Genomic DNA, 17153 nt, shown 5'->3' with positions numbered 1-17153 from the left:
AACTGCATGCTAAAACATTCATGTTCATTATCAGTTTATACATACTAAAAAGGTAGTAATGCAAATAATTTCTTTTCATGGCCAACTACAGAATGGTGTCCATTAATACTTAAAACAATAGTGAAGTCCCCAAATGATGGCAGAGAATTTAGAGGCCTAACAGACACACAGGCCATGCAACACTTTGGTTATAACTGCAATCAAACTAAACAAGATATTTAGCTACACACCACAATCCCAGTGTGAAGACCTGAGCTGGACAAGCGGCTCTCAGTCCCCCGGGAACACCACATAGAAAGTGTGTTTAACACTTCAAGGAGAGGCCAGCATAGAAGCTCTCCTTGAATTCTCTATATACAATTCTTTCTTCTTCCAAATCCCTGTACATTTGTATGGATTAGGTACTTTCAGAGTTCAGTGGTTGTGTATTTGGGGTGGGAAAAGGTGAAGGTAATTGCTGGATGGCCAATGAATTAAGAACTAGAATCCAGATTTAGTTCACTGGTAGTCTGGCCCACAATGCAATAGCCCTCGGTTTTTTTAAAAAGATTTTTTTTTTTAGAGAGGGGGGATGGAGGGGGAGAGAGAGAAATAACGGTGTGTGGTTGTTTCTCACACCCCCGCCACCAGGAACCAGGTCTGCAACCCAGGCATGTGCCCTGGCTGGGAATTGAACTGGTGACCCTTTGGCTCACAGGCTGGCACTCAATACCCCAAGCCACACCAGACAGTGCTCTATTTTTTAAATTATTAATACTTATTAAGGAGACAGAAATTGGAGGAACCATATTTCAGATCATGTATTATATCTCAAACCAAAAAAACAGGGACCTAGATGAACCAAAAGCTGGGATTCAGAAAAGACTTAACTATGGAAAATAATTCTTTGAAGGACAATTTTTATAATAGGATTTTACTCTACCAAGTATGTAATAAAAATTTTTGTAAACAAGGGAAAAGTTTATGTTTAGGAATAATCTTTAGGGATATTTTTTTCTGGAGCTACCTCAACATGAATGGTATACCTTTTAACAAACAAAAAGGAGGTTACACAATAGAGACATCATGTTAGCTTTCTGAAAATTTCATTGAATCTTGACACAATGGCCTAGTTTCAGGGTAATACAAAGAATGCCAAACTTAAAAAAAAAAAAAAAAAAAAGGAATTCATTTTCCGACAAGGCAAATGTTCAGTTCTGAGCTCCCCGATGCTCCCCGATGCACGCGGCATTCCCAGTGCAGCCGACAGGAAGAGGTACATCTTCACTGTGTAACCGGAGCAAGGCTGCGGGTCCCCCTCTTCACTTCCCGCTCTCAGGGCAGACGGGAGGCTCTCGCTCTGCCAGGCAGTATTTAACCAGCGGTGCGCGGGGAGACGTGCCTCTCCGCTCGAGGGCTTCCCGACTGCGGTCCAGCCACCTGGCTCCCTGGGTCACGTGCAGTCCTGAAGCACGTACCATGTAATGGAAAGCCAAGTTTCAAGAACTAAAAATGGAGCCCAGCCACAATCCCGAGAGATGTGAGGACTGCAACAGGGCGGTCAAACAAAAGATTTATAAAAACAATTGTCTAGTTACTCGCAGGGCTTGAAGATGAAATCCCAATTCAACCACGAAACGGGGTTCACGGAGATCCAGGAACTGGGCCGCCGGCCTGGAGTCGGGATGACACGGGCATCCAGGCTACTGAGGGTCTATGCATGGTCATTGACAACAGACATGATAAAACAAAACACACCAATTCTCTCTTTTGAAACCGGCTCTTAAGGGAGAGCCTGAGGCTGGAGTCCTTTTTCTATGCCCGTGCCTACTCCGCCATCCAGAGCTTGAAGGTCCTGTCATATGAGCAAGTGGCTATCAGCTGCCCGTCAGAAGAGATGTCGAGGCCCATCACTTTGCCTTCGTGGCCAGCCAGAGTCTTCAGCGGGGACCAGCCTGGGTGGGTCCAGATCTTGGCTGTGTTATCATAGGCACCAGTGAGCAAGAAATTCCCATGGATAGCTACAAGAGAAAAAAAAAACAACATAGGAGTTGCTTGAGGAATTCAAGAATTCAAAAGAGCACAAGAAAATGAAAGCACAAAAATCTAGAACACGGCATTTCGAGGAAAAAAATAAAAGGTATTTCTACACGCAGAAAATCCCAACAGTCTCATCTGTGTTCCTGCTAGGCCTCCAGGAAAAAGGGACAACTACGAGCAGACTCAGGGAAACAACATTTTTAAGTTCCTGTGGCTCTTTTCACAACCCGTTCAGAATAATATCAAGGATTCAGTGCTCAGAATTTCCATGGAGAAAAAGATGCAGCAAAGCATTCATGAAGACTTTTTTACTTCCCAGCAACAAGAAGCGTGCTCTGCCGTACTTTGGTCTGACAGCAGGGTAGAGGGAAGGAAATGATAATTTCCTTCTTTAACAGAGCCCAAATTCTCTCCTGTTCCACCTGCAAGTTAAGCTAAAGCCTGCCTGCCTTCCATGAAAGTGCAAGCTGTCTTTGTCGTGATTAGGCTGAAAACGGGGAAACAGCTTACGTTCAAACTTGACACCAGTCACTAAGTTATGATGGGCAGGGATGGTGTAGATGCAACGCCGCTGTCGAAGGTCCCACACTTTGCAGGTGTTGTCACCGCTGCCAGTAGCAATGTGGTAGCTGGGGGTCAGACAGAGTATCGGAGTTAGAAACAGAGAGTCCTTCCTGACCCAAACCCTCTCCATTCCTTATTCGATGATCTTATTTTACCCGTTGGGGGAGAAATTTATCCCGTAGATTTCCTTCAGGTGCCCCTCTAGGAACATGATGCAACGTCCTGTGCGCAGGTCCCAAACGCGACCAAATGCATCCAGGCCCCTGACAAAATAATTCACAGAGGAACACTTTGAATCTAGTTCTCTGTGGAAGCAGGCTTACGTAAGAGGCGAGACTACTGAGGTGCCCCTGGCTATGTGGAGTAAGCCTTACCCAGTGCCAGCCAAAGAGCCATCTTGATGGAAGGCAATGTCGTACACGCCCATGCTGTGGCCCTCCTGGTGCAGGATCTCCTCTTGCGCCTCCAAATCCCACAGGCGCCACGAGCGGTCATAGCTGGAACACCAAACCAGTAATCAACCAGCAGATATTTATTCAGTTTCACAATGTGCACGGTACTGTTAGTAGCTATAGCTTCAGTTATGCTTCTGAAACTTATGCTGTATGAAACTAGTTATTCATATAACCCTATTAACAAGGAATTATTTCCTGGCATAAATATTGTCTCAGTAACTAAGCATGTCTGTCTTGGGTGCCAACCGGGACACCATGACTTCCTATAAACCTACTTCATTGGCTGTTTCTTAGAACAGAATCCCGTAAGAGTGGCTCAGCCAAGATTCTGTTGCCTTCTTTCCTCCCCCATTTCACTGTTATGGCCCTTCATTCATCGAGCACTGATATGCTTACTGGCCCCAAATTGGATGCTGGGGATACAGAAATCAACCACAGGCAGATCAGTGGAATAGAACAGAGGGAACAGAAATACACCACACATACATGGTCAAATGATTTTCAATGAGGGTGCCAAGCAATTTCATCAAGTTAAGGAAAGTCCAATAAATGGTGATAGAGCTGTCTACGTGTATGGAAATAAAGGCAGAAAAAAAAAAGACAAACATTTTTTAAAAAACGAGTCAAGCACCTGAAGACTACACAAAAGAGAATATACAAATGGCCAAAAGGCATATGACAAAATACTCAACACCAACAGTCATTAAGGTAACAAAAACGGAAACCATGCGATTTTGCTACAGTTGCTAGATTGGGCAGAATGATGGGACTGACAAAACCAAATGTTGGCAAGGAGGTGAAATAAGTGATCAGAATTCTGGGAATGTAAAGTGGTACAACAACTCCAGAAAACCACTTAGAGTTTTTTATATGTTAAATATACATCTACCCTATGATCAGCACTTGCATTCCTAGGTATTTATTCAAGAAAAAGTAAAGAAAAACGTGTTCACAAAGTCTTGCACAAGAATATTTATGGCAGCTTTAGTCTGACTAGCCAAAACCTGGGAACAGCCCAACTGTCCATCCACAGGAAACTGAATAAGTAAATCATGGCACAGTAATACAACTGTTTGCTCTTCAGCAATAAAAAGAACTATTGATATATGCAAACGACATGAGCGAATCTTCAAAATCAGGCTGAGTGAAAAGAAGCCAGACAGGCGGGTTCATGCAGCAGGAACGAACAGGATTGGTGGTGACAGAAGTCAGACGAGTGGTTGCTCTGGAGGGCCAGTTACTGGGAAGGGGCATGCAGGAACTTTGTGGGGTGACGGAAACGCACTCTCTGACAGGGACGCGAGTCACATGAGCACTGACTGGTCAAGGCTGATTAAACTGTGCACTTAAAACAAATCCATACCCACTTCATATAAATGATATCTGAATTTAAAAGTTCTTTTAACAGTCCTGGCTGACATGCTCAGTGGATTGAGCACTGGACTGTGAAGCAAAGGGTTGCTGGTTCAATTCCTAGTCAGGACACATGCCTGGGTTGTGGGGTCAGGTCCTCAGTGGGGGTGCACGAGAGGCAACCACACATTGATGTTTCTCTCCCTCTCTTTCTCCTTCCCTTCTCCTTCCTCTAAAAATAAATGAAATCTTTTAAAAAAAAGGAGAAAAAAAGTTCTTTAACAGATTCTGGTTCTATTAAATGATAGAAGGGGAGACTGATTTGTAAGCAGAGATTATAATACAATGATAATATAGAGATATTATTACAGAGGTAATACAGAGATAATACAATGTGTAGGGGAAAAAAAGTACTAAGTATTAGTACTAAGAAGTACTAATACTTCTGGTATTAGTTAAGAAAGAGAACATAAAATGAAAATTCTAGTTTTTTTGACAACTAATGACTTTAAAATTTCAGATGAACTGCAACGTAAGAGCAAATAGACTTAGCCCTAACTATATAATATACTGTATTTTGCTGTGTATAATGTGCAATTTTTTTGCCCTAATTTTTGAGGGAAGAACAAGGATGTACATTATACACAAGTAGTACTAATTCCGTATATATGTAAATATTTTTAATTCTTTTATCAATGCTCATGCATTAAAAGTGTAACTCTAGAAAGCAATAATGATATCCACATGCAAAATACCCTAGAATACAATAATCAGTTTTGTTTCTAAATATAAATAACTAACTAGTTGAATTAACAAATTAAAACGAAAGATTTTTTCCCCTGAAAGTTTGGGTCCAAAATGTGGGTGTGCATTATACACGGGAGTGCACTGTACATGGCAAATATGTATTCTATTCTGATTCTGATTCCTTGCTGTCTGAGAACATCCTTCCTGAAGATCTCTGTTCTAAAAATTTATTTGGCAGTTAAGTATAAAGGGTCAATAAGACAGAACAGAAAGGCTTACCAGGTGGTACCCAAGAAACGTCCTGATGGATGCCACATTACACGGGCCACACGCACTGTATGGCCCTCAATATCTGCCACTGGTTCATCACTGAAAGGGAATCAAATACATGGGAGTAAGCTGGTTTATACTCATGTAAATAAATATTCATTGACTTTATTAACTGCTGCACACAGATGCACCAATTCTGTAAAATTTGAGAGGCCAAATTATAAATAAACTTGTAATCTGTTAAAACCAATTTAGGGCTAACAATGACTTAAGCCACTTCCCTAGGTTTTAAAAGATTGGGGACTACTTCCTGTACCCACAGGGCAAAACCGTTCACAGAACTTCAAGAAAAACCCCTTCTGTGTTAATGAGCTCTTAAGGCTATACCACTTAGAACCAGCGAGAATAAAAGATAAGCAAAATTGTTTCTCTGTACCAAAGAAGTGTTGAAATTCTAGAAAGAAAACATACTTTGATGGAGATGTGAGGCTACAAAACCAAGCAGTTCTGGTGCAAGCAGATTACAAATAAATCTCCTCAAACTTTAGCTTGTTCCAGGATCCCCATGGAAAAAGGAACTCGTGGGGAGATAAAGGCCTCATTTCCTCTTGGTGGCCATTAAATTCTACTCCCCAGTAACCACAGGAAGAAGACCTGAAACACCAGCGTAAGAAAACAAACAAGAACCCTAAAGAGGGCAATTAAAAAGGGAACTTTGTCAATGTGCAAACATACAACTAATCAACGCCCCAGGGGAAAATATTGCTAAATACTACCGAAGCCAATTAAAACCTGCTGTGACCGTAGGTAAGACCCTGTCTGGCACAGAATGGAGATGCTAATTAGCTCTTTACCAAAGCCTGGAACAAAAGCTTCCTGTACTTTCCCAAAGAAATAAAACTAAGCAATTGAATTCTGATGTCTTTCAGCCAACACATGCTTCCAAAAGGTTCTCGAAAAACGACATGCATAAACACACTACGGTGTGGGTAAGGGGTGACGCCCCTGGAGGGGACACCGCTTCCCCAGCAACGCTGCCAGACAGAACTGCACCTTCCTCTCCTGGGGGCTGTCTGCTGAGACCCACATGCTGCCGGAACATCATGTTTACTCAGTCTACCAAACAGTGAATTTCTCCAATGTCAACCTACTGCACAGGGGGTAAGATGGACCTTTCCAGAGTAACTGGAGCCAGGGAAAAAGTGGCCACTATATTTAAAAGATCAAGGTCTAAAGTGAACAAGTAAGAAAGAACCTGACACAATTCCTGTGGTGAGAAAAAGTGTAAGAAAAATTCTCTATTCTATTTTTATAGCAAGTTTCCTTGACTCTTAAGAGTATCTCTGGGGTTAAATACCAGGTTTTCAGGTCCCAAGGGCCAACCAACCCACCATTTACTCCAGTGACTGCAGTATGGACAGAACTGGAACACTCACCTGTCAAGGCTCCAAAGTTTCACGGAACCATCAGCAGCACAAGAGGCCAGATTGACATCTTTTTGGTCCAAGGAGACAGTGGATTTCGGATGGAATACAATTGCTCCTACGTTTGTGTTATGGCCTGAAGGAGTGTAAGAGATGGAAGTTAAAGGGCTCCTGCTCCCTTGTAACTTATGTGCAAATACACAGTACAATGAATAATATAGTAAAGATTAGGGGCACATGATATAGTGTATTAAAGAAAGCATTCAACTATGTTAAAAAGTAAACTATTTTAATTTAAACTAATATTTAAATCACATTAACAAAAAGCAAAACAGTCCTGACTGGTGTGGCTCAGTGGGCTGGGTGTTGTCTTGCAAACCAAAAGGTCACCGGTTCAATTCCCGGTGAGGGCACAAGCCAAGGTTGTGGGCCAGGTCCCCAGTTGGGGGTATGTGACAGGTAACTGAACTATGTTTCTCTTGCCCAATGGTGTTTCCCTTTCTTTCTCCCTCCTTTCCCTTCTCTCTAAAAATAAATAAATATATTCTTTTTTCTTAAAAAAAAAAAAGGGGGGGGGCGGTAGTAAAATACCGGAGTGGGGCTAGACTTGAGAGGAAACTGGTATATGTATGAGGTCAGTGTCTCCCAGCCTTGGGGTTGGAGAAACCAAACCCGGTCAAAACAAGTCAAGAATTAACCTTGCATGTCCTGGGTCTGAGTGTCAGGCAGAGTTTTACTGCTCAGCAGAGCTCACACTGCGACAGAGACACAGATGTAGACGCGATTCTAACTTACCTCGAAGGGTGTGAAGGAGGTTGCAATCAGGAACGGACCAGAGCTTGCAAAGCCCACTCCTATCAAATACAAAGGAAAGCATCTCAGCCAGGGTTGGTCTGGGGAGGAAAAGGCACCTTGGTAACATTACTAAAGGACAATCTCTTTTCACCCTCAATAAACTTTACAATGGCAGACAGAAAAAGAAAAGGCTTATCATCTGCAGTGCTAAGAGTACAAAGCTACTTCCAAGTCTCAAGCAGCCAGAGGCCTCTACTGGACTATAAGTAATATATGCAGGTTATTATTCCCCTTAACTTCTGGGTCAATTTGTGAGGGAAGGTAGGACAAATTAAACTATCCACACCTGGGTGGTGTGGCTCAGTGGATTAAACGCCAGCCTGCGAACCAAAAAACCCCCCAAAAACGGCTGATGGTTCGAGCCACACTCAGGGCACATGCCTGGGTTGCAGACTACATCCCTAGCTGGGGGCGTGCGAGAGGCAACCCATCGATGTCTCTTTCTCCCTCCCTTCCCCTCTAAAAGTAAATAAATAAAATCCTAAAAGTAAACTATCCAATACTAATATTAATAATGACACTATCTTCTTATATATATGAATAGTATTTTGCTGCTTACAAAGTACTTAACATATTTTAGACTTTTCGATTTCTAGTTTAAAAAATGTAAAAGAATTTTGTATATCAGCAAATTTCCAATTACTTTTATACCTATAGTCTCAGATGATCCTTATTACTAACAGACCTGTGAGTATGTAAAATAGGAATGAAAACTTCCGCTTTACAATGAAGGCACCGAGGCTTAGGGAGGTGGAGGTATTTGTGTAGGCCCCTGGCGTTCTCCTGAGCCACGGTCTCAACTGCTGCCTAGACAAGTAGTTCCCGTGCGCACAATATAAGGAAGTTTCCCCTCTCACTATCTCATGGACCACGTCCCACAAAAACAACTACATTAGAACAAAACAAGAGTTATCATGTCCTAAGAGTTTTCTGCAAATATGGTGGTAAGTAAAAAAATAAAGATAAAAATAACGACCCATGTTTACTGAGATCTTACCACATACCAGGCACTATCAAGGCCAAATGTTTTATAAACATCATCTCACCCTACTTTCAGATAAAAAGACAAGTTTACAGCAAGTAAGTGTCTGGTCTAGGTCACATAACTGAAAAAGAAACGCTACACTGGGGTGTGGGTCGTAGTTGGTCTATCAGCTCACTCCATCACATGCTCCAAAATACGAGTGTCAAGAGCGTGACCAACTGCTCCATGTCACGACCTCTGGGGCCCCTTGTGAGCAGATTGCTCACGGCTCAAAGGCTTCATCACTGTCTAATACGCGGGCAGAGCAGGAGACTCTCCAGTTGAGTATGATCGTGAGAAACAGAGGAAGAGGATGTAGAAACAGACATTTGAGATACGCTGATGTGCCCCACCAAACCTGCTGCCTATTTAGGATTAAAAAAGTCACTGTAAAATGGAACTTACCAACAGGCCGTGGCCAGCATTTTGGAATTGGGACTAAAGTGACAGTAGGAGATAGGCCGATCATCCCCAATCTGACTGCAGAAATTATTCAGAGACTTAAACAACAAACAAACAAACAAAAAGGTAATCATTAATAGGCTAATCCAAGAGTTGGCTTTTTCACTATAAAAAAGCAAGTTGAGGTTTAATATAAACCAAGATTCCTTTATACTTTTGGGGGGGGGAGCCGTTAGGAGACCCTTATATTCATGAATAAATGGAGCCAAGGCTTATCCGAGACCCCAGCACACTGCCTTCTACAGTCTTAGCATCACTAGCTTCAGTGGCAGCTAAATATAAAGAAGAACACCGCGGGGAGGTCTATAGTACCGCTCTGACATACTAAAAGGGAGAATTAAGGAGCAGAGCCATAGGCCTCTGCTGAGTACAAACTACAGTAGGTTCCCGCCACCTAAACGGATGGTCCCCCCAGGTGGCAACAGTGTAAGCAGACAGAAATAACCACAGCTGCCTTCACCCTCCTAGAGGTGGGCCAAAGTAGAAAAGCTGCTAAATATTTAAGAACCTTTAAGATACTGGACAATTTCTGAGGGCATCTTACCCGGAGAGATTTGTGCAGCTCCTGCATCTGGGAGGTCCTGGTTGTCTCAGGAATCTCTTTATGCAGACGGGCCTCCTCCAAGCGTTTCATTGCCCTACGACACACAAGCAACAATACTATCATAAGCCAGTGGCTTGTAGACAAGGGGTCTACACCAGCATCCTGCCACCCAATTTCATTTAACAGCCAGTCATTATAGAGCAGATCCTCCGTCCCCGAGAGGAAACAAGGAGATACGCTTCTTTCTCCTCCAGAGGCTCTCCTTACCTGGGCAGTGAGTAATTAGCAATCCATAGTCTAGCCACCTTCAGGCTGTTTGGCCCTTCATGGTACCAGGTCTGGTGATACTAAAAGTTAAATTAAGAGCAAAAATATTAAGTACGAAGCATTCCTGCCCCCAATCTCAGAGCTGTCAATTCTGTTTTAACTGTCCAGAAAAAAGGTGAATTAGTTCAGTAATAGGGTGAAATCAGGCATGTGTGCTTTCACTGGGTTTCTTTCTGTGAGGTCTTACTAGAGGGATTCTGGCTCCTTGTCCGAAGTTACACTAGGAATTTTATGTTTCTTTCCTGAAACCCACTAATCTCCATTTACACCTACAGAGGACCCACAAACGATTGCTAACAACTATTCTTGAACCGTAGACTTGTCAACTCCCTACCGCCAATCCCAGCAAAGCAAACCACTGAGAACACAAAATGAGAAAACTGTTCATGTCCTTCATGTTTATATTATGAAGGTAAAGACATATTTTACCTCTTCTTTGGACTTCTTAGATTTCTCATCATCTTTCTTGGTCTTTTTTAAGGCATCAGTGCCGACCACTGAGAGGATATTTCTTAACCTATACCAAAAAAGACAGAAATTTAAACAGAGCTGAGATTTTGAAGAGTACACCGAAGAAGGGAGAAAGCTCCCCCTACCTTCTCACCATTCAAGCTCCAAGCAACCTCTGAGATTCAAGATATCATGCCTAAACTTCTAGTCTAATTTCATTCACTTATCTTCTTTAAAATACCCTAAGCTGAACTACCAGTAATTACCCTACTCAATTTGTAGTTAATTAGCCCCAACACAGCTACCACTTGGTCTGTGAAAACAGCCACTCCTCACTCAGTGCCACACGTACTGGATATCGACTCAGGTGCTAAGTTCACAACAATAACCAAGAAATAGTTCTGCTTTCAAGTAGCACAGTCCTTGGGTAGCAAGGGGGGCCGAAAGCAACAGGGAACTATACAGTGCATTATATATATATATATATATATATATTAAGTATCAACACAGTGGTAAGCACAGGATGCTAAGGGGAAACATAAATGGAGCACCTAACCTAGGTCTGGAGGATCAGGGAAGGTGTTACCTAACCTGAGTCCTCATTCAGTCTGGTCAGTAGGCCAAGGATAGGAGAGGATTGCTGAGCCAGAGGTTCAACAATGTAAAGGTCTGGAGGTGCAAAAGGCATGCTGAGCTTGGCATCACAAACAGTTCAGTATGGCTAAAGCATGGAGTACAGGGAAAATGGTTTTCTTCCCTTGTAATTCAAACAGGCCCACACTGTTGGTTATGTTTAATGAATGTGAGCTATTGTTACAGGTTTCAAAGTGATTATTAAACACACACATTATGCAAACCAAGAAAACAGATGACGAGAAGAGACGGGACAGTGAACAGAAAGACAAGACGAGGGCCTCATCACTGTGTGTGAGTCGCATGTCACTAAGAGACTCTGCAATTTTAAAATCACAAAAGGAGCATTATCTGAGGATAGTGCTCCTTTTCAGTAGCATCCAAAAATACTTAGAACTGTTTTATGTCATTGATAAGGAAAGCCTTTAATTTTTCTTAAGTATATTTTATTGATTATGCTGTTACAGTTGTCCCATTTTTTTTTCTCCCCTTTACTCCCCTCCACTCTGCATGCCCCCTGCCACCAGCATCTCCCCCCTAGTTCATGTCCATGGGTCATACATATAAATTCTTTAACTTGTAAGTTAAAGAGTGAGAATGACGGGTTGCCTCTCGGAAGCCCCCAGCTGGGAACCTGGCTCACAACCCAGGTTCCTATACTATTCTTAACCTCCCCCTGTCTATTTTGTACCTACCATTTATGCTTCTTATTCCCTGTACCTTTTCCCTGAATCACCCCCACCCCCTCTCCACTGATAACCCTCCATGTGATCTCCATTTCTGTGATTCTGTTCCTGTTCTAGTTGTTTGCTTAGTTTGTTTTTGTTTTAGGTTCAGTTGTTGATAGTTGAGAATTTGTTGTCATTTTAATGTTCATACTTTTGATCTTTTTTTTCTTAGATAAGTCCCTTTAATGTTTCATATAAGGGTTTGGTGATGATGAACTCCTTTAACTTGACCTTATCTGGGAAGCACTTTATCTACCCTTCCATTCTAAATGACAGCTTTGCTGGATAGAGTCATCTTGGATGTAGGTCCTTGCCTTTCATGACTTGGAATACTTCTTTCCAGCCCCTTCTTGCCTGTAAGATTTCTTTTGAGAAATCAGCCGATAGTCTTATGGGAACTCCTTTGTAGGTAACTGTCTCCTTTTGCTGCTTTTAAGATTTTCTCCTCTTTAATCTTGGGTAATATAATTATGATGTGCCTTGGTGTGTGCTTCCTTGTGTCCAACATCTTTGGGACTCTTGTGAGCTTCCTGGACTTCCTAGAAGTCTATTTTCTTTGCCACATTGGGGAAGCTCTCCTTCATTACTTCTCCAAATAAGTTTTCAATTTCTTACCCTTCCTTTAATCCTTCTGGCACCCCTATGATTCAGATGTTCTAACATTTAAAGTTGTCCTGTGGGTTCCTAAGTCTCTCCCCATTTTTTTCAATTCTTGTTTCTTCATTCTGTTTTGGTTAAAAGTTTATTTCTTCCTTCTGCTCCAAATCATTGATTTGAGGCTGTTTCCTTCCCTTCCATGTTGGTTCCTATACATTTTCCTTTATTTCACTTTGCATAGCCTTCATTTCTTCCTCTATTTTGTGACCATACTCAACCATTTCTGTGAGCATCCTGATTACCAGTGTTTTGAACTCTGCACCTGATAGGTTGGCTATTTCTTCATCCCTTAGTCTATTTTTAGAGCTTTGATCTGTTCTTTCACTTGGGCCATATTTTTTGGTCTCATTGTACCTGTTATAAAGGGCGGAGCCTCAGTTGCCAGGGAGGGGCAACCCACGCACGTTGCTGCACTGTGGTGCTGTATGTGGGGCAGTGGTCTGAGGGGAAACAATTAGCTCTCAGCCTGCTTTCAGTCACTTCTTCCACTACCCACAAGCAAATTGGGCCCTTCTGGTGCTGATTCCCGGGAGGGAGGGCTTGCGTATGTTCTAGGACCCTGTGGGTCTCTCCAGCCAACTCTCCTGTGAGACTGGGAGTCTCTCCCGCCACCACAACTTCCACAGGTTTTTACAGGCAGAGGTTGTGAGGCTTTATTTCCTCACACTGTCCCCATACTATTTCCTGTGTAGCCTGTCTTGCTCCCCAGTTGTTCCTTCTGGTGTATCCGCATGCAAATGTGGGACCGCCTGGTCTGCCAGCCCACCACCTTGCTGTGAGTCCTCTCTGCCCCTCCTACTCATCTGGATGAATGTTTCTTCTTTAACTGCTTGGTTGTTGGACTTCCATACAGTTCAATTTTCTGGATGTTCTGGTTATTTTTTGTTTTTAAACTTGTTATTGTCCTTTTGGTTGTGTGAGGAGACAAAGTGTATCGACCTACACCTCTGTGTTGGCTGGAAGTCCCTGTTGTTTAAATTTTCCAAGTTCAACTACAAATGTTTACCCAACTCAAAATTCCACATTAGGGAGGGGAGGAAAGAGGAGAGGAAAGGGGGTGGGCATGTTAACACCCTCTTCAGGTTCATAAAGAAAAATTAGTAGTGAAAGTAAAAATTGGCCTAAGACTCAAATGATAGATTAAGCTATATAAATACAACTTAAGATATTCTGTTAACATGAGACTACAGTTTTTGCTATAAATACCAACTGAAACTTGCAACTAGAACCCTGTGATCAAAGAAGAAGGGAGTAGATATTTAGAAAGGGCACCTTTCTCTTCTTTCAGCAGGACCCTCTCCAAAAAGTGTGATGGGCTCCCCCAAGGCTCTCAGGCAAGCCTTGACCTCCGAGTCGTCTGTGGAAACGTTGATTTGCCGGGCTCGCTTCCTTCTCTCGAACTCGGCCAATACTTCAGCCTGTCGCTCACTGATGTGCTCTTCAATTTCAAACACTTCCCCTATAAAAAGAACAGGCAACATCAGCATAATCGCCAGGTAGTGAAATCAATTAAGGAAAAAGAAACAATTTCTTATAATTGGAGTCTGTATATGCCCCTCACAAAGTTAACGGTCTAATCTACTACACTTTATATAGTTTACTGTTTCTCAGTTCATTAACTTATCCCAGAGAAAACTAAATGACATAGCTATTTATTTATTTACTTGTTTATTTATTTATAGAGAGAGAGGAAGGAGACAGAAGGAGAGGCAAAGAAACACTGATGTAAGAGAAAGTGATGGGTTGCCTCTTGCAAGCCCTCAACTGGGAACCTGGCTTACAACCCAGGCACGTGCCCTGACCTGGAATTGAACCAGTGACCTTTTGGTTTGTAGGATGACTACCGATTCCCTGAGCCACACCAGTCAGGGCAATGACACAGCTTTAAAAGGTACCAAAATAATTCCAGCTGTCTTGTTTCAGTTGACAACCTTACCCTTATATAAATACATACCTTACATAAGAAAGTAAAGAGTATGAAGCATGTTTGGTAAATGAGTTAACTAGGCCTTTTATCAGAAGATATAATAGAAACATTATTTTAACCATTGCCAAGGCTATTCTCTAAAACAGTCCCAGTATCAGGACACAAGACTAGTAAATTGGAAATAATTACCATGAAAATGATATTGCTTGACTATAAGGCTTTTTGAGGAATCTAACAACTAGTTTAAAAATGCACACCAAATATAAGCATTTGTATGAGAATGCTAAGTATAGTGGTGATGCAGTTATGTTTAAAGCAGCATAAAAGGTTAGGAAAATCGCCAAAGTGCATGCACCTAAGAAAAAAAAACACACGGGAGGATCATTGAGAAACTAGACTGAAGTCCCTTCTGCAGAGAAGTCTTTTCACTTTTTAAACATTCTTATTTATTGATGTGAGAGAGAGAAAGGGGGACAGAAGAAGGGGGGGAAGAAGAGAGAGAAACACTGATTTGTTGTTCCACTTATTTATGCATTTGTTGGTTGATTCTTGTATGTACCCTGACCAGGGATCAACCAGCAACCTTGATGTATCGTGACAATGCTCTAATCAACCGAACTACCCAACCAGTGCAAGAAGTCTTTTCACTTTACATCATTCAACATTGTTTGAATTTCTTATTACAAACATGTATAATTTTATTTTAAAAATATAGTGGACCACTAGTTACTGACATAGAAAGACATCCTCAACAGTATATAGAGTGAAAAATACAAGTTACAAAATAATCTGTACATCATGCCTTTATTTATGGGAAAAAATTATATACTTATAGGTTCATTAAATTGATGGAAAGATATAACCCAATTAATGAGAATTAAAGGTTTTCTAATTCACACATTTCTACATTGATTTTTTTCAAAATAAAAGTAACTATAATTTTTATAATTAAAAATGTATTTCATTTTGGGAGAAAAATAATTAAAAAACTGGAAACAGATTATTATAAACCACAGCAGTTCCACACCAATGCCAGAATTGTGCTAGATCTTCAGAAGATAAATGGAATCAATTTGAATCTAAATACAGCTGACCCTTGAACAAGGAGGGAGGGGTGCCAAAACCCAGTGCAGTGAAAAAATCCACCTGCAACTTTTGACTTCCTCCGAAACTTAACTACTAACAGCCTACTGCTGACTGGAAGCCTTACCCACAATATAGTCGATTAACACATATTTTGTAGGCTATATACATTATGTACTGTATTCTTACAATACAGACTAGAGAAGAAAAATGTTACTTAAAAACCATAAGGGAAACACACTTACAATATTTATTGGAAAAAAATCTGCATGTAAGTGGACTCATGCAGTTAAAACCCATGTTGTTCAAGGGTCAGCTGTACATATGGAGTCTGGTAAAACCACTAATAATTCATGGGGAAAAAACTGTTTAACAGGTTTAAAGCAAAAGGCTATCTGTCTGTTGCTAAGCAGGGTAGGCAAAGTATGACCATATACAGATGTGAGGTTAAAAACAGAAATTTTTGACACTGTAAAACTAGTGATATCTAAGTTTAGGAAGGCATTCATTGTGGAAAATCTGAGCACTAAAGATAAAGATGGACTCACTATTTGCATCTTACCAGAGGTTATGTTAATATTCCCTGCTTCAATTCCTGCTTTAAGTCCTTCTTTTCCCAAAATCCCAGACTCTCCTTTGGCCAGACGCTCCCTCTCCTTTTCTTCCAAGCTTCCATAGTAGATGTGTGGTTTCTTCACAACAGCAGCCCCCAAGTCATCCGGTGCCTTAGTTTTGGTTGCCTGCTAAATCAAAAACTTGGATTAACCTAAGGCTTAATCTTAGCAATTTATTAGGATAAAGCTCATCTTGAGCTTCAACTGTATTTCCTCCCCAAAGGAAAGAACAAGGGGGACACCAGTTAAGATGTCTTCCCAGACAGGGGGTGAGGAGTGCGTGTTCAGTATCTCAGACAGGAAGAGGTTGATAAAAGTACTTGGCTTCTCTTTGTGATTTTTCTATTAAGGGTTTGCTTTGGAATATGTTTAATTCATTCGGCTGGAGTGCAATCTCTCCTTGGGTTTTATGAAACTTCCAGGGATCTTGCTCATCACAGGGAAAATATAAAGGATAACTGAAATAACCAAGTCGATGTGAAGGGGGAACAAGTTACAAAAGTACTGGTTTATAAATTTCAAAGTGTTTCCAGACGACAGGTAGTACATATGAAGTTGGGAGGCCTCATGACAATAAAGAGGGCTGACATAAATCTTGGCCAAGACACTACTCCCTTTCAGAGCTCGTCTATGGACCAGTCGGAAAAGGCACCACCGTTCGCGGTTGTACGAAAGGTGCAAATGAACGTAAGCCCATGAAAGCACTTAGGAATCAGGAAAATGAAGCTCCCTCCACTAAGACAAAACCGAGTCTCGCAGCCTTCCTCCTCAGCCCTCCACTGCCTTGGCCAGTCCCCTCACAGCCCCATCCGCAGGGACCCCAAACTCCTCCGCACTGCCTGCCAGGGTGAGCTGAGATCTGTACCGTGGAGGAAGTTCGTGTGGAAGCCATGCTGGGCTCGGAAGCCGCAAAAGCCCAGGAAAAGCCGAACTCTACGTTTCAGACCATCCACCGCGCGCATCCAGCAGAGCGGAAGTGCGTCACTGACCGGAAGCGGGTCGGGAGCGACGGGTAGT

At 41.9% G+C, this 17153-nt stretch overlaps 1 protein-coding gene across 3 annotated transcripts; it reads right to left on the bottom strand.

Annotated features, from left to right (window-relative positions):
• Nucleotides 1-740: 740 nt before the first annotated feature.
• On the bottom strand, nucleotides 741-17147 carry PRPF4 (pre-mRNA processing factor 4). Of its 3 annotated transcripts, none has more exons than XM_028520641.2 (14): nucleotides 17002-17147; nucleotides 16085-16265; nucleotides 13785-13971; nucleotides 10474-10561; nucleotides 9985-10064; nucleotides 9718-9811; nucleotides 9117-9211; nucleotides 7628-7686; nucleotides 6845-6968; nucleotides 5418-5507; nucleotides 2958-3080; nucleotides 2739-2846; nucleotides 2530-2648; nucleotides 741-2000 (listed from the first exon to the last, which is right to left on the bottom strand). In XM_028520641.2, the coding sequence occupies exons 1-14, from the start codon at nucleotides 17026-17028 to the stop codon at nucleotides 1807-1809; spliced, it is 1569 nt and encodes a 522-aa protein (XP_028376442.1). In that variant the 5' UTR covers nucleotides 17029-17147; the 3' UTR covers nucleotides 741-1806. The 3 variants fall into 3 exon arrangements, with proteins under 3 accessions (XP_028376442.1, XP_028376450.1, XP_035877973.1); XM_028520649.2 differs by having other exon boundaries at nucleotides 16085-16262; XM_036022080.1 differs by lacking the exons at nucleotides 9718-9811; nucleotides 9985-10064; nucleotides 10474-10561; ... (1 more) ...; nucleotides 16085-16265; nucleotides 17002-17147 and having other exon boundaries at nucleotides 7628-7725; nucleotides 9117-9212.
• Nucleotides 17148-17153: the final 6 nt, after the last annotated feature.

This window comes from Phyllostomus discolor, chromosome 3 (genome assembly GCF_004126475.2).
Source record: "Phyllostomus discolor isolate MPI-MPIP mPhyDis1 chromosome 3, mPhyDis1.pri.v3, whole genome shotgun sequence".
Taxonomy (NCBI): domain Eukaryota; kingdom Metazoa; phylum Chordata; class Mammalia; order Chiroptera; family Phyllostomidae; genus Phyllostomus; species Phyllostomus discolor.
Note: the sequence above shows the minus strand (reverse complement) of the source record. Positions and strands in the feature narration are given on the sequence as shown.

Excerpts from the sequence above, each read along its gene's own strand:
- PRPF4 (XM_028520641.2), bottom strand. The coding sequence starts at position 17,028 with ATGGCTTCCACACGAACTTCCTCCACG. Across the intron at positions 9,812-9,984 it reads GCTAATTACTCACTGCCCAG|GGCAATGAAACGCTTGGAGG; the intron begins GTAAGGAGAGCC and ends TGTGTGTCGTAG. Across the intron at positions 7,687-9,116 it reads ATGCTGGCCACGGCCTGTTG|GAGTGGGCTTTGCAAGCTCT; the intron begins GTAAGTTCCATT and ends TGTATTTGATAG.